The following is a 23,680-nucleotide window of genomic DNA, read 5'->3' as shown; positions in this document are numbered from 1 at the left end:
CAATTTTGGCTTTTGTTGCCGTTGCTTTTGGTGTTTGAGACATGAAGTCTTTGCCCATGCCTATGTCCTGAATGATAGTACCTAGGTTTTCTTCTAGGATTTTTATGGTATTAGGTCTAACATTTAAGTCTCTAATCCATCTTGAATTAATTTTCGTATAAGGAGTAAGGAAAGGATCTAGTTTCAGCTTTCTACTTATGGCTAGCCAATTTTCCCAGCACCATTTATTAAATAGGGAATCCTTTCCCCATTTCTTGTTTCTCTCAGGTTTGTCAAAGATCAGATGGCTGTAGATGTGTGGTATTATTTCTGAGGGCTCTGTTCTGTTCCATTGGTCTATATCTCTGTTTTGGTACCAGTACCATGCTATTTTGGTTACTGTAGCCTTGTATAGTTTGAAGTCAGGTAGCGTGATGCCTCCAGCTTTGTTCTTTTGACTTAGGATTGTCTTGGAGATGCGGGCTCTTTCTTGGTTCCATATGAACTTTTTAGCAGTTTTTTCCAATTCTGTGAAGAAACTCATTGGTAGCTTGATGGGGATGGCATTGAATCTATAAATAACCTTGGGCAGTATGGCCATTTTCACGATATTGATTCTTCCTATCCATGAGCATGGTATGTTCTTCCATTTGTTTGTGTCCTCTTTTATTTCACTGAGCAGTGGTTTGTAGTTCTCCTTGAAGAGGTCCTTTACATCCCTTGTAAGTTGGATTCCTAGGTATTTTATTCTCTTTGAAGCAATTGTGAATGGAAGTTCATTCATGATTTGGCTCTCTGTTTGTCTGTTAGTGGTGTATAAGAATGCTTGTGATTTTTGCACATTAATTTTGTATCCTGAGACTTTGCTGAAGTTTCTTATCAGCTTAAGGAGATTTTGGGCTGAGACAATGGGATTTTCTAAATATACAATCATGTCATCTGCAAAGAGGGACAATTTGACTTCTTCTTTTCCTAACTGAATACCCTTGATTTCTTTCTCTTGCCTGATTGCCCTAGCCAGAACTTCCAACACTATGTTGAATAGGAGTGGTGAGAGAGGGCATCCCTGTCTTGTGCCAGTTTTCAAAGGGAATTTTTCCAGTTTTTGCCCATTCAGTATGATATTGGCTGTGGGTTTGTCATAAATAGCTCTTACGATTTTGAGGTACGTTCCATCAATACCGAATTTATTGAGCGTTTTTAGCATGAAGGGCTGTTGAATTTTGTCAAAAGCCTTTTCTGCATCTATTGAGATAATCATGTGGTTCTTGTCTTTGGTTCTGTTTATATGCTGGATTATGTTTATTGATTTGCAAATGTTGAACCAGCCTTGCATCCCAGGGATGAAGCCCACTTGATCATGGTGGATAAGCTTTTTGATGTGCTGCTGAATCCAGTTTGCCAGTATTTTACTGAGGATTTTTGCATCGATGTTCATCAGGGATATTGGTCTAAAATTCTCTTTTTTTGTTGTGTCTCTGCCAGGCTTTGGTATCAGGATGATGTTGGCCTCATAAAATGAGTTAGGGAGGATTCCCTCTTTTTCTATTGATTGGAATAGTTTCAGAAGGAATGGTACCAGCTCCTCCTTGTACCTCTAGTAGAATTCAGCTGTGAATCCATCTGGTCCTGGACTTTTTTTGGTTGGTAGGCTATTAATTATTGCCTCAATTTCAGAGCCTGCTATTGGTCTATTCAAGGATTCAACTTCTTCCTGGTTTAGTCTTGGAAGAGTGTAAGCGTCCAGGAAATTATCCATTTCTTCTAGATTTTCTAGTTTATTTGCGTAGAGGTGTTTATAGTATTCTCTGATGGTAGTTTGTATTTCTGTGGGGTTGGTGGTGATATCCCCTTTATCATTTTTTATTGCGTCTGTTTGATTCTTCTCTCTTTTCTTCTTTATTAGTCTTGCTAGCGGTCTGTCAATTTTGTTGATCTTTTCAAAAAACCAACTCCTGGATTCATTGATTTTTTGGAGGGTTTTTTGTGTCTCTATCTCCTTCAGTTCTGCTCTGATCTTAGTTATTTCTTGCCTTCTGCTAGCTTTCGAATGTGTTTGCTCTTGCTTCTCTAGTTCTTTTAATTGTGTTGTTAGAGTGTGAATTTTAGATATCTCCTGCTTTCTCTTGTGGGCATTTAGTGCTATACATTTCCCTCTACACACTGCTTTAAATGTGTCCCAGAGATTCTGGTATATCTTTGTTCTCATTGGTTTCAAAGAACATCTTTATTTCTGCCTTCATTTCATGATGTACCCAGTAGTCATTCAGGAGCAGGTTGTTCAGTTTCCATGTAGTTGAGCGGTTTTGATTGAGTTTCTTAGTTCTGAGTTCTAGTTTGATTGCACTGTGGTCTGAGAGACAGTTTGTTATAATTTCTGTTCTTGTACATTTGCTGAGGAGTGCTTTACTTCCAATTATGTGGTCAATTTTGGAATAAGTGTGATGTGGTGCTGAGAAGAATGTATATTCTGTTGATTTGGGGTGGAGAGTTCTATAGATGTCTATTAGGTCTGCTTGCTGCAGAGATGAGTTCAATTCCTGGATATCCTTGTTAACTTTCTGTCTCGTTGATCTGTCTAATGTTGACAGTGGAGTGTTGAAGTCTCCCATGATTATTGTATGGGAGTCTAAGTCTCTCTGTAAGTCTCTAAGGACTTGCTTTATGAATCTGGGTGCTCCTGTATTGGGTGCATGTATATTTAGGATAGTTATCTGTTCCTGTTGAATTGATCCTTTTACCATTATGTAATGGCCGCCTTTGTCTCTTTTGATCTTTGATGGTTTAAAGTCTGTTTTATCAGAGACTAATATTGCAACCCCTGCTTTTTTTTGTTCTCCATTTGCTTGGTAAATCTTCCTCCATCCCTTTATTTTGAGCCTATGTATGTCTCTGCGTGTGAGATGGGTCTCCTGAATACAGCAGACTGATGGGTCTTGACTCTTTATCCAGTTTGCCAGTCTGTTTCTTTTAATTGGAGCATTTAGTCCATTTACATTTAAGGTTAATATTGTTATGTGTGAACTTGATCCTGCCATTATGATATTAACTGGTTATTTTGCTCGTTAGTTGATGCAGTTTCTTCCTAGCCTCGATGGTCTTTACATTTTGGCATGTTTTTGCAATGGCTGGTACCGGTTGTTCCTTTCCATGTTTAGTGCTTCCTTCAGGGTCTCTAGTAAGGCAGGCCTAATGGTGACAAATCTCTAAGCATTTGCTTATCTGTAAAGGATTTTATTTCTCCTTCACTTATGAAACTTAGTTTGGCTGGATATGAAATTCCGGGTTGAAAATTCTTTTCTTTAAGAATGTTGAATATTGGCCCCCACTCTCTTCTGGCTTGTAGAGTTTCTGCCGAGAGATCTGCTGTTAGTCTGATGGGCTTCCCTTTGTGGGTAACCCGACCTTTCTCTCTGGCTGCCCTTAAGATTTTTTCCTTCATTTCAACTTTGGTGAATCTGGCAATTATGTGTCTTCGAGTTGCTCTTCTGGAGGAGTATCTTTGTGGCGTTCTCTGTATTTCCTGGATTTGAATGTTGGCCTGCCCTACTAGGTTGGCGAAGTTCTCCTGGATGATATCCTGAAGAGTGTTTTCCAACTTGGTTCCATTTTCCCCCTCACTTTCAGGCACCCCAATCAGATGTAGATTTGGTCTTTTTACATAATCCCATACTTCTTGCAGGCTTTGTTCATTTCTTTTTCTTCTTTTTTCTTTTGGTTCCTCTTCTCGCTTCATTTCATTCATTTGATCCTCAATTGCTGATACTCTTTCTTCCAGTTGATCGAGTCGGTTACTGAAGCTTGTGCATTTGTCACGTATTTCTCGTGTCATGGTTTTCATCTCTTTCATTTTGTTTATGACCTTCTCTACATTAATTACTCTAGGTATCAATTCTTCCACTTTTTTTTCAAGATTTTTAGTTTCTTTGCGCTGGGTATGTAATTCCTCCTTTAGCTCTGAGAAGTTTGATGGACTGAAGCCTTCTTCTCTCATCTCGTCAAAGTCATTTTCCGTCCAGCTTTGATCCGTTGCTGGCGATGAGCTGTGCTCCTTTGCCGGGGAGATGCGCTCTTATTTTTTGAATTTCCAGCTTTTCTGCCCTGCTTTTCCCCCATCTTTGTGGTTTTATCTGCCTCTGGTCTTTGATGATGGTGACGTACTGATGGGGTTTTGGTGTAGGTGTCCTTCCTGTTTGATAGTTTTGCTTCTAATAGTCAGGACCCTCAGCTGTAGGTCTGTTGGAGATTTCTTGAGGTCCACTCCAGACCCTGTTTGCCTGGGTATCAGCAGCAGAGGCTGCAGAAGATAGAATATTGCTGAACCGCAAGTGTACCTGTCTGATTCTTGCTTTAGAAGCTTCCTCTCAGGGGTGTACTCCACCCTATGAGGTGTGGGGTGTCAAAGTGCCCCTAGTGGGGGATGTCTCCCAGTTAGGCTACTCAGGGGTCAGGGACCCACTTGAACAGGCAGTCTGTCCCTTCTCAGATCTCAACCTCCGTGTTGGGAGATCCACTGCTCTCTTCAAAGCTGTCAGACAGAGTCGTTTGCATCTGCAGAGGTTTCTGCTGCTTGTTGTTTAGCTGTGCCCTGTCCCCAGAGGTGGAGTCTACAGAGACAGGCAGGTTTCCTTGAGCTGCTGTGAGCTCCACCCAGTTCGAGCTTCCCAGTGGCTTTGTTTACCTACTTAAGCCTCAGCAATGGCGGGCACCCCTCCCCCAGCCTTGCTTCTGCCTTGCGGTTAGATCGCAAACTGCTGTGCTAGCAATGAGGGAGGCTCCGTGGGCATGGGACCCTCCCGGCCAGGTGTGGGATATAATCTCCTAGTGTGCCTGTTTGCTTAAAGCGCAGTATTGGAGTGGGAGTTACCCGATTTTCCAGGTGTTGTGTGTCTCAGTTCCCCTGGCTAGGAAAAGGGATTCCCTTTCCCCTTGCGCTTCCCAGGTGAGGCGATGCCTTGCCCTGCTTCACCTGTGGCTGGTCGGGCTGCAGCAGCTGACCAGCACCGATTGTCTGGCACTCCCTAGTGAGATGAACCCAGTACCTCAGTTGAAAATGCAGAAATCACCAGTCTTCTGTGTCGCTGGCGTTGGGAGTTGGAGACTGGAGCTGTTCCTATTTGGCCATCTTGCTCCACCCCCCAATAAGGTATCTTTTTGTGTTTTGTAGTTTTTTCTTTTTTGCTTTGGAGTCCACTTTATCTGATATTAACTACTGCTTTCTTTTGATTAATTTTTGTATAACATATCCTGCTGTCCTTTTACACTCAGCTAGCTTGTATCACTGTATTTAGAATGAGTTATTTTGTGGACTCCATATAGGTTGGTCATATCTACCTGTATACTCTGACTGTCTCTTTGAGTACATTGATATAATTTACATTTAATGTAATTATGGATGTATTAGGATTTAAGTCTGCCATTTTATTTTATTATATACTGTTCCCGTTTTCTCTATAAAATAATTTTTTATTTTTCTCTTTTCTTTGTCCTGCCTTCTCGTGGTTTAATTGAAATTTTGAAAAGAATTCCATTTTCACATGTACGCATGTCTAGATATATAGTGTTTTTGAATGTATTCGTTTGTAGAGCTCTTTTAGTAGTTATCCCTAGGCTTATATCATATATGCAGAACTTATAGTCAGCTGTTGTTGTCATTTTTTCCAATGGAGTAAATTATAGAAACGTTATCTTCTTGTATATCACTTTACCTCTTTGATAATATAATTGTTTCAGTTATTTTTCTACATAAACTAAGAATCATATGTTAGTATTATAGTTTTTGCTTCAATCATCAAATCTAATTAAGAAAATTCAAGAGAAAAATGAAAGTGTATTATATTTACCCATGGATTTGCTTACATTTTTTTCTTGTTAGTGTAATTCCATGGTTTTTTGTTTCATCATTTTCTTTCTGCTTAGAGAATTTTCTTTCACCTTTATTTTTAGGGTATTTCTGTTGGTGACAAATTATTTTCATTTTCCTTCATCTGAAAATGTTTTGATTTCTCTTCCATGCCTGAAATGTATTTTTGGTAGGTATAAGATTCTAGATTGACAATGCTTTCCTTTCAGCATTTGACAAATGTGCCACTTCCTTCTGTCTTCTATATTTTCAGTGAAAATTATAGGAATTTGTATTTTAAATATTTTATACTTATTTTTCAAAAATCTAGAATGTAAAATACATGTAACATTTACCATGAGTGACATTTAGTACATTCATAATGTTTTACAAACATCACCGTTATTATGCTCCAAAACGTTTTCATTTCCACAAACAGAAACTTCCAAGCCCATTAAGCAGTCACGTTGTTTCATCCTCCTGCTCCTGACAACCATTTGACTTCTTTCTGTCTCTGTGTATTTGCCTATTCTGAATATTTCGTGTACATGAAATTATGTAATAGGTGTCTTTTGCGTCTGCTTTCATTCAGCATATTGTTTTCTGAGTTCATTCATGTACATTCCTTTTTATGACTGAATAATGTTTCACTGCAAGTATACACGATTCTTTTTTTTTTTTATTTTTGAGATGGAGTCTCGCTCTGTCTCCCAGGCTGGAGTGCAGTGGTGCCATCTCACCTTACTGCAACCTCCACCTCCTGAGTTCAAGCGATTCTCCTGTCTCAGCCTCCTGAGTAGCTAGGATTACAGGCACCCGCCACCATGCCCAGCTAATGTTTGTGTTTTTAGTAAAGACAGGATTTTGCCATGCTGGCAAATCTGGTCTCAAACTCCTGACCTCAGGTGATCTCCCCACATTGGCCTCCCAAAGTGCTGAGATTACAGTTGTGAGCCCCCGTGCCCGGCTGGATATATACCATTCAGTAATATGAACAGCTCATTTATTTATCAGGTGATGGTCATTTGGGTTGTAAACAGCTTTTGGCTATTGTGACTGGTGCTGCTATCTTTTATGGTTTCGATGAAAAATTTGCTGATAATTAATATAATTTTTTTCACTATAGGTAAGGTGTTTCTCTCTTGTCAATTTTTTCTTTTCCCATAGTATTCCAAAATGACTATGTTGTAACTTGTTGTGTATTTCCTTGGTTTTCTTCCTGCTTGGGATTCATTCAACTTCTTGAACCTTTATGTCTTTTTCCAAATTTGGAAGTTTTGTGTCATTTTTTAAATTTTACATTTCAAATTAGACTTTATTTTTTAAAGAGTTTTAGGTTTCCAGAAATATTGTGCAGAAAGTACAGGCTTTTCCTCTCCATCCCCCACTTCAGTTTTCCTATTATTAACATCCTGCATTAGTGTGGAACATTTTTTATAATGGATGAACCGGTATTGATACACTATTAATATTATTATTTACATTAGGGTTTACTCTTTGTGTTGTACAGTCCTAAGGGTTTTACCAAATGCACAGTGTTATGTAGCTGTCGTTATAGTACCATGCAGAATAGTTTCACTGCCCTAACAATGCCCTTGTGTGCCACCTGTTCATCCTTTCCCACTTCCCCTAGGAACCTTGGCAACAACTGTGTTTTTTTTACTGTCTCTATGGTTTTGCTTTTTCTAGAATATCATATAGGTGGAGTCATACAGTATGTAGCCTTTCAGATTGATTTCTTTCACTTAGCAATATGCAGTTAATGTTTTCCCTATGTTTTTGTGGCTTTATAGCTCATTTCTTTTTATTGCTGAATCATATTTCATTGTATGGATGTGCTACAGTTTGCTTATCCATTCACCTGTTGAAGGACATCGTAGTTGCTTCAAAGTCTTGGCATTTATGAAGAAAAATGCTATAAGCTTTTGTATGCAGTTTTTTTGTATGGACATCAAATTTTCATCTCATTTGAGTAAATACTTAGGTGTGTAATTACTGGATCATATGGTAAGGCTATGTTTAGTTTTGTATGAAACTGCCAGAGCGTCTTTTAAAGTGACTATACCATTTTGTATTCCTACCAGCAATGAATGAGGTTGCGTCACATCCTCACTAGTATACCATTATTTCTTTATGTACTTTTTCAGTCCAACTGTCCCGTGGGGCAGTTCTGATACCGCCAGAGAAGGCTGATGGAGGGAGTCCTATTAATGCTGGTTAGGGGTGTAAGTCCAGATCATCCAGGCAATCTCCACTGCCACTGTGTGGTGGGAGCTTGTTACTAGCTACTGGAGAAGGTTTTCGGGTCCCCAAACAGCCAGCCACCTCTTATGCTACCCCAGTATAGGTCTGAGTGCTTCGTTACTGCCTGATGATGGTGAAAGTCTAGTATCTCCAATTGACCTTGCTTGTGTGGGTGGAGATTAGGTCACAGTTTTTTGGAGTTGGGGGCAGAAAGGGGTGCTGTTTGACAGCAGTATAGTGGCTATTGTTTAAAAGTTTTCTGTCTTAATAGGATGACCTTTTCCTGGTTCTTTGGCTAGAGAGAGCAAGTTTTTGTTGGAGTTTCTTTCTGTCTGTGCTTGTTGATGCTTCCAGGTTTCCAGCTTCTTCACTTTCAAATAGCCTGATATATATGCAAAAAGATAAACTAGGGAATTCACCACTATGTTTTTTTGTGTCTCCCACAATCCCTAGTTGATCTGCCTTCTTCTCTCTACCTTTCAGAATATTTTTATTTTGGTTATGTATGTATATATATTCCAGAGTTTTTAGGTATGCACTAGGTGTTTATTTGGAGGAAAACTGAAATGTATGTTTCTTTCATCTTCTCAGAAGTGTATGCTAAGCATGTATATTTTAAAGCTTTTTACTATCAATTCCTTTTTTTAAAAACAGATAAACAATAGTCATCATTTAGCTATGGTTACATGCGGTTGCATTTTAAATCCTTTTTTAAGTCCCTCTATTCTCCCATATTAGGAGTTTACGTTAGCATATGCTCTTTTATTATGAGCCAACACACAGAATTTGTTACTGTAGTCTAATTGCTTATAGCCTTCATTGGGATGATTATTGGTGGTAGTGTGGGCCACAGAGTATAAAAAATATTTAGGACGTGTGTGTGTGTGTGTGTGTGTGTGTGTGTATGTGTGTATGTGTGTGTTTAAGACAGGTTCTTGCTCTGTCACATAGGCTGGAGTACAGTGGTGCTATGATAGTTCACTATAGCCCCAACTTCTGGGCTCAAGTCATCCTTCCAAGTAGCTAGGACTACAGGTGTGCACCTCAGCCTCCCAAGTAGCTAGGAGTACAGGTGTGCACCATCACACCTGGCTAACTTTTTAATTGTTTGTAGAGACAGGGTCTCCCTATGTTGCCCAGAGTAGTCATGGGCTCCTGACCTTTAGCAGTCCTCCCACCTCAGCCTCCTAAAGCACTGGGATTACAAGCATGAGCCACCAAACCTGTAAGCCATTCATGTTTTATTTGAAGAGCATTTTATACATCAGGAGATGGGGTGAAACATTGATTGGAAAACTGACGTGTTTTTTTTTTTTTAAATACGCTACTTATTCTTTAGGGATTGGAATCAAATTATGGTAAATAAAGTAGAAACAGTTTTGGAAAGAGTAAAAGAAGACATATTTTAGAAGTTCTCGAGTTGATTCACTCCTGTGAACATTAATGTTAGCTAGAATCTGAGAATTGTTTTTCCAGCTCAGAGCTAGATAATCTGTAAGTTGTTGGTTAGATGATGGTATTAGTTTTGGAGATATGTGACAAGTTTTGTACATAATACTATATCTGGAGAGTGAATTGATGGACCATCTCTAATCTATAACTCTTTTAAAATTAAAATTTAAAGTTTTATTTTTGCAGTGCTAAAGATCATGGTTGTCTCCTGAGGATAGATTTTGATTGCATATGGCCATGAAATTCCTACCTAATATACTTTGTACAGCTCTGCATACTTAATGTGCAAAGTGGTTGCTGTAGCAGGAGATCTACTATGTTTCTGTGCTGAGATCTGATTGCTATTTTTGTATATATGAATGTTAATCACAGTTTATTTTTTCTAATGGGAAATATTTTCTCTTTTACAGGGGATCTTTCCTGCAAATTACATTCACTTGAAAAAGGCAATTGTCAGTAATAGGGGGTGAGTAATTGGCCTTACTAAATTTATTTACAATTTTTATAGGCTATAGAGGAGGATTGTTTTTCTTTTTGGTTCATAGTATAAAATATACCATTGACATGTTTTCCTGGCAAAAATGTACATGCTTTATCATGTAATTCTAAGGGAATAATGTTTTCTTAAAATACAGACAACTTTAATCTGTTTTCTTGTATATGAAAGAAGTGACGTTAGCTGTGAATTTTATAAAATAAATTAGGCATGCAGTATGTTTTAAAAAATTATGTACTATTTTGAGCATAGTCATTCATAGGGTAGGAGTTAAAGAAAAATATGTCATTTTGTTTTTACAAAGTGAAAGAGACTTTTAAAATTTTTTATTTGCAAGTTGAAATTGAAAAAGTTTAAAGGTGTACCTTAACCATAAGAAGACAATATACAAAACGGTTTATCACAAATTTTAAAAACAAAGCAATCTCCCTAAAAAGAGACAAGAAATAAATATATCAAAGTGTTACCACTTGTTTTTGCATGTTGGGAATATGAATGAGTTTTCAAAAAATTCTTTATTGTGTTCTGTTTTTAAAAATAGTAAGTATTATAGTTTTGATTTTATTTTTCAAAATTTATTATTTTAAAACATAAAATGTAGGTACTATATAATTTGTAACCAAGGTAGCTTCCTAAAGTAGAAATACTGTTCTTGACTGGAGGGTGAGTAAGCATCAGAGTAACTAACCTTCTGGTCAGTTAGGGTTCATTCAGGAAAATAGAAACATGAGTCACTTTATGAGGTGGAATTTAATGTGGGAAATTATTTACACACGTTTGAAGAGTGAAAGAACAAAAGAGGAAATCCTGATGTAACCCATAGATTATAACTGCATAAAGCGGCCTACACATTAATGGTGGGGATACAAAAGATAGTGGGTTGGGGATACCGAAACCCAGGAACTCAGAAATTAGATCTAGAGACACTGGAGCTCAGAAATTTGAGGAGGAAATATCAAATAGCTACTGTTGGTATGTGTAAAGAAGGTGGTAATGAGGCTGTTTTGGGGAATGCCAAAAGCAACTGGAGGCTGGAACCAATTTTCACTGAAAGAACTTGTTTACAGGAACAGCAGGAAACACACTTCTTTACCTTCTTTTCCCCAGTATCTTTCTAATGCTCCCAGCTGGCAATGGAGACTGCAGAACACAGCTTGCGGATTTTAGCCTCATGATTAGTACTTAGAAGAATAGATTTGGAGATGATAGTTATTATTAATTGTCTTGTATGCCTTCCAATATAAAATTTGTGTTGGGGAAATAGTAAGAATATAACTTAGAAGATTCTGATATGAATCCACAACTAGCATACTTCTTATTCTTCTCTTTCTCCTTTTACAAAACATGTAAAGCCATAAGGACATAAAAAAGAAAAACAACTTATACATCTCATGTTTATGAACCTTTGCAGCAAATAATCTGCCATCTCAAGTTTATAAGTAAAGACTATCAAAAGTATCGAGCCTGGATAGAAGTGTGAGAAAAGGAAAAGAGAGTATTTCGACTTGGGATTAGCAAAGCATATATTTTGGAAAGTGCTTAAAAACATTTTCTGAATGTGAATGGCTTATTACAAAATTCAGAAATAATATCCTTGATTTATCAGTAATGAGGCTGATCAGAGCTGAAAGTGGGCAGAAGCTATGAGGGACCAAGGTGAGAAAAGGAGATATAGATAGTATCTAGGGATTCTGAAATAGAGTGCCTTAGAAAATATCAGCAAAATCATACACTTTCTGATGATAAGGAACTTACCCTAAGTTCATGAGTCATATGTCCCATTTATAATAGTTACAAAGGACATTGGGGAACACTTTGCTAGCAGAAGAATCCCCACCTGGATTCAGTTTGCTTCAGGAAAGTAAAAGTGTTGTGGCTGTACATAAAATTACACACAGAGAAGCCATATTTGCTGGAAGTGGGATGTAAAGACGGGCGGATCACGAGGTCAGGAGATCGACACCATCCTGGCTAACACGGTGAAACCCCGTCTCTACTAAAAATACAAAAAACTAGCCGGGCGAGGTGGCGGGCGCCTGTAGTCCCAGCTACTCCGGAGGCTGAGGCAGGAGAATGGCGTAAACCCGGGAGGCGGAGCTTACAGTGAGCTGAGATCCAGCCACTGCAGTCCAGCCCGGGCTACAGAGCAAGACTCCGTCTCAAAAAAAAAAAAAAAAAAAAAAAAGAAAGCTATTTAGAATTTACTTCCATATTCAAATGTCCAATAAGTTGGTGGTCCAGAATAAAAATTCTAAAATCTGGAGAAAATATTAAAAAACAATTGTCTACAGGCACTGGAGAACAACTGGTTGGGCAAGACCAATCTTGAGGGGCTGTGATCTTTGATGGAAGGGATGTGCACAAGGAGAGATTCATGATTACTTTGGCCTTTTTCTCCAGAAAATTTTTCATTTTACTATGTTGTAGTGGAATAGAACCCAACCAGAAAGTAGTAGTCTTTCATGACATCAGCAATTTGGCAGAATAAGAAGTTTCAGCTCTCATCCCCCTACAGAAACACAGATTTAACAATGGTATACCAAGAAAAATACCTTTATAAGAGGTCCAGTATCCAGTGAAGAAGTTGCAGTACTCCAGAGGAGCACAAAACAGAGAGTAGACACATTGAAATGGCTAAGAAGAGCAATTTCACTCTTAGCTTTGTCAGTCCCTTCTCCCAGCTGGTTAAGAGAGAATTTGTCCCAGACTGTGACTCCTCCAGTGGGGCAAAGAACAAGTGGACTGTACAACAAACATCTCTAGCATTTGTGGGTGCTGCTTGAATGACCTCTTTCTATCCCACCTCACCCAGAGTGCTGGAGTAGCCAGCATAATTTAAACTTGCGGGGGAAGCTAAGAACAAAGAAAAGGAGTGAGAGGCTCACTGCAGCTTGCTTGTCTCTGCAAGATTGGAAAAAGTGCACAACCCTCAGATTTCTGTAGGAGGGAGGGAGAGGAGTGGGAGCAGTAGCCCATCATTTCAGTGCCTCACTCTAGAGAAAAGTGGAGGGCAGGCAACTGTGGCCAGTAGAGCTCTGCAGGGTTGGGAGAAGGTGCATATCTGTGAGTCTTCTGCTTCAGAAGGGAATGAGAAGAATGAAGCATGCATCCTGGAATTTTAGAGTACTGCCCTAGGGAAAAGAGATGGGCCTCTTACTGTGGCCATCATTTCTTTGTGAGATTGGGAGAAGGCACACAACCCTGAGACTCTCAGGATGGATGGTGGAATGAAGTGCGTACATTCATAGAATAGATTTGAGAGGTTCCCAGAATCTGGTTGAGCTGATTGGTTGAGGGTCTTTGTCTATTGAAGTCAGTCCATAAAGACAAAGACTGGGAGGAGTGGTTGTTTCTTCAAATGTACAGGCCCCAGAGCAAAGCTGCAAGGAAGATGAAGAATCAGGAATACATGACACAATCAAAGGAACAAAATAAATATTCAATAACAGACCCTAAAGAAAAGGAGTTCTATAAATTGCCTACAAGACAACTCAAAATAATAGTCTTAAAGATTACCTAACTAAATGAGTTACAAGAGAACACAGATAGACAACTAAATTAGGAAAATGAAAAGTGAAAATCATGAGAATACCAACAAAGAGACAGAAACCATAAGAAAGCAAAGAACCAAACAGAAATTCTGGAGCTGAAGAATACAATAAATAATACAAAAATTCTATAGAGAACTTCAACAGCATTCTTGATCAAATAGAGGAGTGAGTCAACTTGAAGATAGGTCATTTGAAATGATTCATTCAGAGAATCAAAAAGGAGAAAGAGTGAAGAAATCCTAAGAAACTAAAAGGACACCATCAAGCAAACCAGTATGCTCAATATGGGATTATCAGAAGGAGGGCAAGAGAGAGAGGAAGAGGGAGAGCAGGAAGAGAAATGAGCAGGAAACTTATTTAAAGAAACAGTGGCTGAAAACTTCCCAGATCTGGGGAGGGAAATGAACATTGATCCTTGAAGTCCAAACAACCCCTTTAAGAGGAATCCATGCTGAGACGCATTGTGGTCAAATTGCCAAACGTCAAAGAGAATTTTGAAAGTAGCAAGATGAAAAGGACTTGTCTTATATAAGAGAAACTCCATAAATCTGCTATTAGCAGATTTCTCAGCCAAAACCTTATAGACCAGAAGGGAGCAGGATGATATATTTAAAATACTGAAGGAAACAAAAAAACTCTGTCAACCAGTACCCAGCAAAACTGTCCTTCAGAAATGAAGTAGAGAGAAAGGCTTTCCCAGATAAACAAAAGCTGAGGGAGTTCACCACCACTAGACCTGCCTTATAAAAAAATGCTAAAAGGAGTTCTTTAAGTTGAAACAAAATGATGCTACACAGCAACAAGAAAGCATACAAAAGTACACAATTCACAGGCAAGGGCAAATATATACACATATACAGAATATTTGAATACTGTAAAGATAGTATATAAACAATTTTAGTCTAAGAGTTAAAAGACAGAAGTATTAAGAATATAACTACAAAAACTTGTTAGTAGATGCACAATATAAAATATGTAAATTGTGTCATAAACAATAAAACATTTGTTGTGGAAATTAAAATTGTCAGGTTTTTGGTTTTGATTTTTTTTTTTACAGCATGCAAATCTTTTAAGTTTAACAAATATTAATTACTTTTAAGGGAACTATGAATAATGATTGGTTCTGTTTACATAGTTGGTTAATTAAGCTTTATTCTTATATATTCTTCCCTTCTGTTAGGTCACACAACTCTTAAGTGTTAAAACAATGTTCTGTTGAATTCTAGGTCTCCCAGCTGTTTTTGACTATTTGGTCACAATTCCAAATTGTTATTCTGACTGCTAAGTGATTTATTTTCAAAGTATTCCTCCAGTAATGTTAAAGGTCTAGTTTCTACCACTTCTTCTATTAAAGGAAATTTTAATTTTTTTTTTATCAGTTGGGATAAAAACTTCAAACAAAAAACATCAGAAATGAATCACATAAAAAAGTAATCTTAGTTTTTATTTCAACATCCACATGAAATGCTTTGTTACCTTTATTTTTCCTTTTTATTTTTTTAAAGTTTGAAAAACTTTTTTTCCTTCAACTTTTATTTTAACTTCCAGGGTATAGGGTTGCAGAATGTGCAGGTTTGTTACATAGGTAAATGTGTACCATTGTGGTTTGCTGCACAGATCAACCCATCACCTGGGTATTAAGCCCAGCATTCATTAGCTATTCTTTTTTTTTTTTTTAAGGAAATTATATTTATTCAGGACTGAGCATTGCAGTGGCAGTATGCAGGCCATCATAAACTGTGTGCCCATGTGCATGCTCAGGGAGGTAAGGGGATACAAATATTTTTTTTTTTTAATTTTTTTTGGTTATACTTTAAGTTCTGGGATACATGTGCCGAATGCGCAGGTTTGTTACATAAGTATACATGTGCCATGGTGGTTTGCACCATCAACCCATCATCTACATTAGGTATTTCTCCTAATGCTATCCCTCTGCTATCTCCCCACCCCCCGACAGGCCCCAGTGTGTGATGTTTTCCTCTTCATGTCCATGTGTTCTCATTGTTTAACTCTCACTTTTGATTGAGAACATGTGGTGTTTGGTCTTCTGTTCCTATGTTAGTTTGCTGAGAATTATGGCTTCCAGCTTCATCCATGTCCCTGCAAAGGACATGAACTCATCCCTTTTTTATGGCTGCATAGTATTCCATGGTGTGTATGTGCCACATTTTCTTTATCAGGTCTATCATTGATGGGCATTTGGGTTGGTTAGTTGGTTCCAAGTTTTTGCTGTTCTGAGCAGTGCTGCAATAAACATACGTGTGCATTTGTCTCTATAGTAGAATGGTTTATAATCTCTTGGATATATACCCAAGGGATTGCTGGTTCAAATTATGTTTCTGGTTCTAGATCCTTGAGGAATCGCCGCACTGTCTTCCGCAATGGTTGAACTAATTTACACTCCCACAAACAATGTAAAAGTGTTCCTGTTTCTCCACATCTTCTCCAGCACCTGTTGTTTCCTGACTTTTTAATGATCACCATTCTAACTGGCATGAAACGGTATCTCATTGTGGTTTTTATTTGCATTTCTCTAATAATCAGTGATGATGAGCTTTTTTTCATATGTTTATTGGCCAATAAATGTCTTCTTTTGCGAAGTGTCTGTTCATATACTTTACCCACTTTTTGATGGGGTTCTTGTAAATTTGTTTAATCTTTGTAGATTCTGGATATTAGCCCTTTGTCAGATGGAGAGATTGCAAACATTTTCTCCCATTCTGTAGGTTGCCTGTTCACTCTGATGGTAGTTTCTTTTGCTGTGCAGAAGCTTTTCAGTTTAATTAGATGCCATTTGTCAGTTTTGGCTTTTGTTGCCATTGCTTTTGGCGTTTTAGTCATGAAGTCTTTGCCCATGCCTCTGACCTGAATGGTATTGCCTAGGTTTTCTTCTAGGATTTTTATGGTTTTAGGTCTTAGGTTTAAGTCTTTAATCCATCTTGAGTGAATATTTGTATAAGGATCTGTAAGGAAGGGATCCAGCTTCAGTTTTCTGCATATGGCTAGCCAGTCTTCCCAACACCATTTATTAAGTAGGGAATCCTTTCCCCATTGCTTGTTTTAGTCAGGTTTGTCAAAGATCAGATGATTGTAGACATGTGGTGTTAATTCTGAGGCCTCTGTCCTGTTCCATTGGTCTATATATCTGTTTTTGTACTAGTACCTTGCTGTTTTGGTTAATGTAGACTTGTAGCATAGTTTGAAGTCAGGTAATGTAATGTCTCCAGCTTGCTATACGGGCTCTTTTTTGGTTCCATATTAAATTTAAAGTACTTTTTTCCTAAACTGTGAAGACAGTCAGTGGTAGCTTGATGGGGATAACATTGAATCTATAAATTACTTAGGGCAGTATGGCCATTTTCATGATGTTGATTCTTCCTATCCATGAGCATGGAATGTTTTTCCATTTTTTTGTGTCCTGTCTGATCTCCTTGAGCAGTGGTTTGTAGTTCTTCTTGAAGAGGTCCTTCACATCCCTTGTAAGTTGTATTCCTAGGTATTCTATTCTCTTTTAGCAATTCTGAATGGGAGTTCACTCATGATTTGTCTCTCTGTTTGTCTATTATTGGTGTATAGGAATACTTGTGATTTTTACACATTGATTATGTGTCCTGAGAGTTTGCTGAAGTTGCTTATCAGGTTAAGGAGATTTTGGGCTGACACAATGGGGTTATCTAAATACACCGTCATGTAATCTGCAAACAGAGACAATTTGACTTCCTCTCTTTCTATCAGAACATCCTTTATTTGTTTCTCTTGCCTGATTGCCCTGGCCAGAACTTCCAGTACTATGTTGAGTAGGAGTGGTGAGAGAGGGCATCCTTGTCTTGTGCCAGTTTTCAAGAGGAATACTTTCAGCTTTTGCCCGTTCAGTATGACATTGACTGTGGACTCATAAATAGCTCTTATTATTTTGAGATACTTTCAATCAATATAGTTTATTGAGTGTTTTTAGCATGAAGGGGTGTAGAATTTTATTGGAGACCTTTTCTGCCTCTATTGAGATAATCATGTGGTTTTTATCATTGGTTCTATTTATGGGATGAATTACGTTTATTGATTTGTGTATGTTGAACCAAGCTTGCATCCCAGGGATGAAGCCGACTTGATTGTAATGGATAAGCTTTTCGATGTGCTGCTGGATTTGGTTTGCCAGTATTTTATTGAGGATTTTCATATCGAAGTTTATCAGGTATATTGGCCTGAAGTTTTCTTTTTTTTGTGTGTCTCTGCCAGGTTTTGGTATCAGGATGATGCTGGCCTCATAAAATGAGTTAGGGAGGAGTCACTCTTTTTCAGTTTTTTGGAATGGTTTTAGAAGGAAAGGCACCAGCTCCTCTTTGTATCCCTGATAGAATTTGGCTGAGAATCTGTCTGGTCCTGAGCTTTTATTGGTTGGTAGGCTATTAATTACTGCCTCCATTTTAGAACTTGTTATTGGTCTATTCAGGGATTTGACTTCTTCCTGGTTTAGTGTCGGAAGGGTGTATGTGTCCAGGAATTTATTAGTTTCTTCTAGATTGTCTAGTTTATTTGCATAGAGGTGTTCATAGTATTCTCTGATGGTAGTTTGTATTTCTGTGTGATCAGTGGTGATGCCCCCTTTATCACTCTTTATTGTGTCTGCTTGATTCTTCTCTCTTTTCTTCTTTATTAGTCTGGCTAGCGGTCTACCTGTTTTGTTAATCTTGTCAAAAAACCAGTTTCTGGATCCATTGATTTTTTGAAGGGTTTTTCGTGTCTCTATCTCCTTCATTTCTGCTCTGATCTTAGTTATTTCTTGTCTTCTGCTAGCTTTTGAATTTGTTTGCTCTTGCTTCTGTAGTTCCTTTAATTTTGATGTTAGGGTGTCGATTTTAGATCTTTCCTGCTTTCTCTCTGGGCATTTAGTGCTGTAAATTTCCCTCTACACACAGCTTTTAGTGTGTCCCAGAGATTCTGGTATATTGTGCCTTTGTTCTCTGGTTTCAAAGAACATCTTTATTTCTGCCCTCATTTCATTACTTACCCAGTAGTCATTCAGGAGCAGGTTGTTCAGTTTCCATGTAGTTGTGTGGTTGTGAGTGAGTTTCTCAATCCTGAGTTCCAATTTGATTGCACTGTGGTCTGAGAGACTGTTATGATTTCTGTTCTTTTGCATTTGCTGTGGAGTGTTTTACTTCCAATTATGTGGTCGATTTCAGAATAAGTGTGATGTGGTGCTGAGAGAAACGTATATTCTGTTGATTTGGGATAGAGAGTTCTGTAGATGTCTGTTAGGTCCTCTTGGTCCAGAGCTGAGTTCTAGTCCTGAATATCCTTGTTAATTTTCTGTCTCGTTGATCTGTTATGGACAGTGGGATGTTAAAGTCTCCCACTATTACTGTGTGGGATTCTAAGTCTCTTTGTAGGTCTCTAAGAACTTGCTTTATGAATCTGGGTACTTCTGTATTGGGTGCATATATATTTAGGATAGTTAGCTCTTCTTGTTACATTGATCTCTTTACGATTATGTAATGGCCTTCTTTGTCTCTTTTGATCTTTGTTGGTTTAAAGTCTGTTTTATCAGAGACTAGGATTGCAACCCCTGCTTTTTTTTGCTTTCCATTTGCTTAGTAAATATTCCTCCATCCCTTTATTTTGAGCCTATTGTGTCTTTGCACCTGAGATGGATCTCCTAAATACAGCACACTGATGGATCTTGACTCTTTGTCCAGTTTGCCAGTCTGTCTTTTAATTGGGGCATTTAGCCCATTTACATTTAAGGTGAATGTTGTTATGTGTGAATTTGATCCTGTCATTATGATGCTAGCTGGTTATTTTGCCTGTTACTTGATGCAGTTTCTTCATATTGTCGATGGTCTTTACAATTTGGTATGTTCTTGGAGTGACTGGTACCAGTTTTTCCTTTCCATATTTAGTGCTTCCTTCAGGAGCTCTTCTAAGGCAGGCCTGGTGGTGACAAAAATCTCTCAGCAGTTGCTTGTTGGTAAAAGATTTTATTTCTCTTTCACTTGTGAAGCTTAGTTTGGCTGGATGTGAAAATCTGGGTTGCAAATTCTTTTCTTTAAGAATGTTAAATATTGCCTCCGACCCCTGCAACTCTCTTCTGGCTTGTATGGTTTCTGCAGAGAGATCCACTGTTAGTCTGATAGACTTCCCTTTGTGGGTAACCCGATCTTTCTCTCTGACTGCTCTTACGTTTTCTTCCTGCATTTCAACTTTGGTAAATCTGATAATTATGTGTCTTGGGGTTAGTCTTCTTGAGGAGTATCTTTGTGGTGTGTGGTGGTCTCTGTATTTTCTGAATTTGAATGTTGGCCTGTCTTGCTAGGTTGGGGAAAAGTTCTCCTGGATAGTATCCTGAAGAGTGTTTTCCAACTTGATTCCATTCTCCCCATCACTTTCAGGTACACCAATCAAATGAAGGTTTGGTCTTTTCACATAGTCCCATATTTCTTGGAGGCTTTGTTCTTTTATTTTCATTCTTTTTTCTCTTATCTTGTCTTCTCACTTTATTTCATTAAGTTGATCTTCAATCTCTGATATCCTTTCTTCCGCTTGATCAGTTCGGCTGTTGATATATGTGTATGCTTCACGAAGTTCTTGTGCTGTGTTTTTTAGTTCCATGAGGTCATTTATGTTCTTCTTTAAACTGGTCATTCTGGTTAGCAATTCTTCTAACCTTTTTTCAAGGTTCTTAGCTTCCTTGCATTAGGTTAGAACATGCTCCTTTAGCTCGGAGGAGTTTGTTATTACCCACCTTCTGAAGCCTACTTCTGTCAATTTGTCAAACTCATTCTCCATCCAGTTTTGTTCCCTTGGTGGCGAGGAGTTGGGATCCTTTGGAGGAGAATAGACATTCTGATTTTTGGAATTTTCAGCCTTTTTGCTCTGGTTTTTCCTGGTCTTTGTGGATTTATTTACCTTTGGTGTTTGGTGTTGGTGACCTTTGGATGGGGTTTCTGTGTGGACCTCCTTTTTGTTAATGTTGGTGCTATTCCTTTCTGTTCGTTAGTTTTCCTTCTAATGGTTAGGCCCCTCTGCTGCATGTGTGCTGGAGTTTGCAGGAGGTCCACTCCAGACCCTGTCCCTGTTTGCCTGGGTATCACCAGTGAAAGCTGCAGAACAGCAAAGATTGCTGCCTGTTCCTTCCTCTGGAAACTTTGTCCCAGAGGGGCACCCACCATATGCCAGCCGGAGCACTCCTGTATGAGGTGTCTGTCGCTCCCTGTTGGGAGGTGTCTCCCAGTCAGGAGGCACGGGGTCAGGGACCCACCTGAGGAGGCAGTCCATCCCTTGGCAGAGCTTGAGCAATATGCTGGGAGATTCGCTGCTGTCTTCAGAACTGACAGGCTGGAACATTTAAGTCTGCTGATGCAGTACCCACAGTTGCCCCTTCCCCCAGGTGCTCAGTCCCAGAGAGATTGGAGTTAGATCTATAAGCCCCTGACTGGGGCTGCTGCCTTTCTTATAGAGATGCCCTGCCCAGAGAGGAGGAATCCTGAGAGGCAGTCTGGCTACAGTGGCTTTGGTGAACTGCAGTGGGCTTCGCCCAGTTCGAACTTCCTGATGACTTTGTTTACACTGTGAGGGGAAAACCGCATGCTCAAGCCTCAGTGATGGTAGATGCCCCTCCTCACACCAAGCTCAAGTGTCCCAGGTCAACTTCAGACTGGTGTGCTGGCAGCAAGAATTTCAAGACAGTGGATCTTAACTTCCTTGGCTCCATGGGGGTGAGATCCACTGAGGTGGACCCTTGGTTCTCTGGCTTCAGCCCCCTTTCCAGAGTAGTGAACCGTTCTGTCTTGCTGGCGTTCCAGGCGCCACTGGAGTATGAAAAAAATATGCTGCAGCTAGCTCAGTGTCTGCTCAAATGGCCACCTAGTTTTGTGCTTTAAACACAGGTCCCTGGTGGCATAGGTACCCGAGGGAATCTTCTGGTATGTGGATTGCAAGGACCGTGGGAAAAGTGTAGTATCTGGGCCAGAGTGCACTGTTCCTCAAGGCACAGTCCCTCATGGCTACCCTTGGCTAGGAGAGGGAATTCCCTGACCTCTTGCTCTTCCCGAGTGAGGCGACACCCTACCCTGCTTCAGCTCACCCTCTGTGGGATGCACCCACTGTTTAACCAATGAGATGAGCCGTGTACCTCAGTTGGAAATGTTGAAATCTCCCACCTTTTGTATTGATGTCGCTAGAAGCTGCAGACCGAAGCTGTTCCTATTCTGCCATCTTGCCATAAAGAAAGCAAGCAAGCAAGCAGGTTTTCTTCTTGATCCTTTCTCTCCCACCATCTCCCTGACAGGTCCCAGTTTGTGTTGTTGGCTCCGTGTATGTCTCCTTTTGGGAAATGTCTGTTCATGTCATTTGCCCACTTTTTAGTGTGGTTGTTTGTTTTTTTCTTGTACATTTGTTTAACTTCCTTAAAGATTCTGTCTCCTGTTCTATAGGTTGTCTGTTCACTCTGATGATAGTGTCTTTTGCTGTGCTGAAGCTCTTTAGTTTAATTAGATCCCATTTGTCAGTTTTTGCTTTTGTTGCAATTGCTTTTGGCATTTTTGTCATGAAATCTTTGCCTGTGCCTATGTCCTGAATGATATTGCCTAGGTTTTCTTCTAGGGTTTTTATAGTGTTGGGTTTTGCAATTAAGTCTTTAATCCATCTTGAGTTAATTTTTGTGTAAGATGTGAGGGTCCAGTTTCAATTTTCTGCATATGGCTTGCCAGTTCTCCCAGCACCATTTATTAAATAGGAAATCCTTTCCCCATTGCTTGTTTTTGTCAGGTTTGTCAAATATCAGATGGCTATGGATATTCAGTCTTATTTTTGAGGTTTCTGTTCTGTTCCATCAGTCTGTTTGCCTGTTTTTGTACCAGTACCATGCTGTTTTGGTTACTTGAGCCTTGTAGTACAGTTCGAAGTTGGGTAGTGATGCCTACAGCTTTGTTCTTTTTCGTTAGGATTGTCTTGGCTATTTGGGCTCTTTTGTGTTTCACAGGAATTTTAAAATAGTTTCTTCTAATTCTGTGAAGAATGTCAATAATAGGTTTATGGGAATAGAACTGAATCTATAAATTACTTTGGGCAGTGTGGCCATTTTCACAGTATTGATTCTTCCTATCCATGAGCATGGCATATTGTTCCATTTGTATCCTCTCTGATTTCCTTAAGCAGTGGTTTGTAGTTCTCCTTGAAGAGGTCCTATACCTGTCTGGTTAGTGGTATTTCTGGGTATTTTATTCTCTTCATAGCAGTTGTGAATGAGAGTTCATTCATGGTTTGGCTCTTTGCTGGCCTGTTGTTGGTGTATAGGAATGTTAGTGATTTTTGCACTATTGACTTTATCCTGAGACTTTGCTGATGTCGCCTGTCAGCTTAAGAAGCTTTTGGGTTGAGATGATGGGATTTTCTAGATATAGGATCATGTCATCTGCAAACAAAGATAATTTGACTTCCTGTCTTCCTATTTGAATACTTTCTCTTGCCTGACTGCCCTGGCCAGAACTTCCAATACTATGTTGAATAGGAGTGGTGAGAGAGGGCATCCTTTTCTTGTCCTAGTTTTCACAGGTAATGCTTCCAGCTTTTGCCTTTTCAATATGATATTGGCTGTGGGTTTGTCCTATGTAGCTCTTATTATTTTGAGTTATATTCCTTCAATATCTAGTTTATTGAGAGTTTTTAACATGAAGGGATGTTGAATTTTATTGAAGGCCTTTTCTGCATCTATTGAGATAATCATGTTGTTTTTGTCTTTAGTTCTGTTTATGTGCCTAATTACATTTATTGATTTGCATATGTTCAACCAGCTTTGCATCCCAAGGATGAAACTGACTTGATCATGGTAGATAAGCTTTTGATGATCTGCTGGATTCAGTTTGCCAGTATTTTGTTGAGGATTTTTATATTGATGTTCATCAGGTATATTGGCCTCAAGTTTTCTTTTTTTGTTGTATCTCTGCCAGATTTTAGTATCAAAGTATTGCTGGCCTCATAGAATGAATTAGGTAGAAGTCCCTCCTTTATCATTGGTTTGAAATAGTTTTAGTAGAAATGGTACCAACTCTTTTTTGTGCCTCTGGTAGAATTCAGCTGTATATCCTGGTACCGGGCCTTTTTTGCATAGTAGACTGT

At 38.9% G+C, this 23,680-nt stretch overlaps 1 protein-coding gene across 5 annotated transcripts in view; it reads left to right on the top strand.

Moving 5' to 3' along the window:
• Window positions 1-23,680, top strand: part of DOCK3 (dedicator of cytokinesis 3) — a 675,444-nt gene that overhangs the window by 172,711 nt on the left and 479,053 nt on the right. For all 5 annotated transcript variants that reach the window (XM_073010128.1, XM_073010127.1, XM_073010126.1 and 2 more), the window contains exon 4: window positions 9,928-9,983. In XM_073010128.1, coding sequence (XP_072866229.1) covers window positions 9,928-9,983 — 56 coding nt within the window. The remainder of the gene's footprint in view (window positions 1-9,927; window positions 9,984-23,680) is intronic.

Source organism: Chlorocebus sabaeus, chromosome 22 (genome assembly GCF_047675955.1).
Source record: "Chlorocebus sabaeus isolate Y175 chromosome 22, mChlSab1.0.hap1, whole genome shotgun sequence".
Classification (NCBI taxonomy): domain Eukaryota; kingdom Metazoa; phylum Chordata; class Mammalia; order Primates; family Cercopithecidae; genus Chlorocebus; species Chlorocebus sabaeus.
This window is presented reverse-complemented; position numbering and strand designations above follow the sequence as displayed.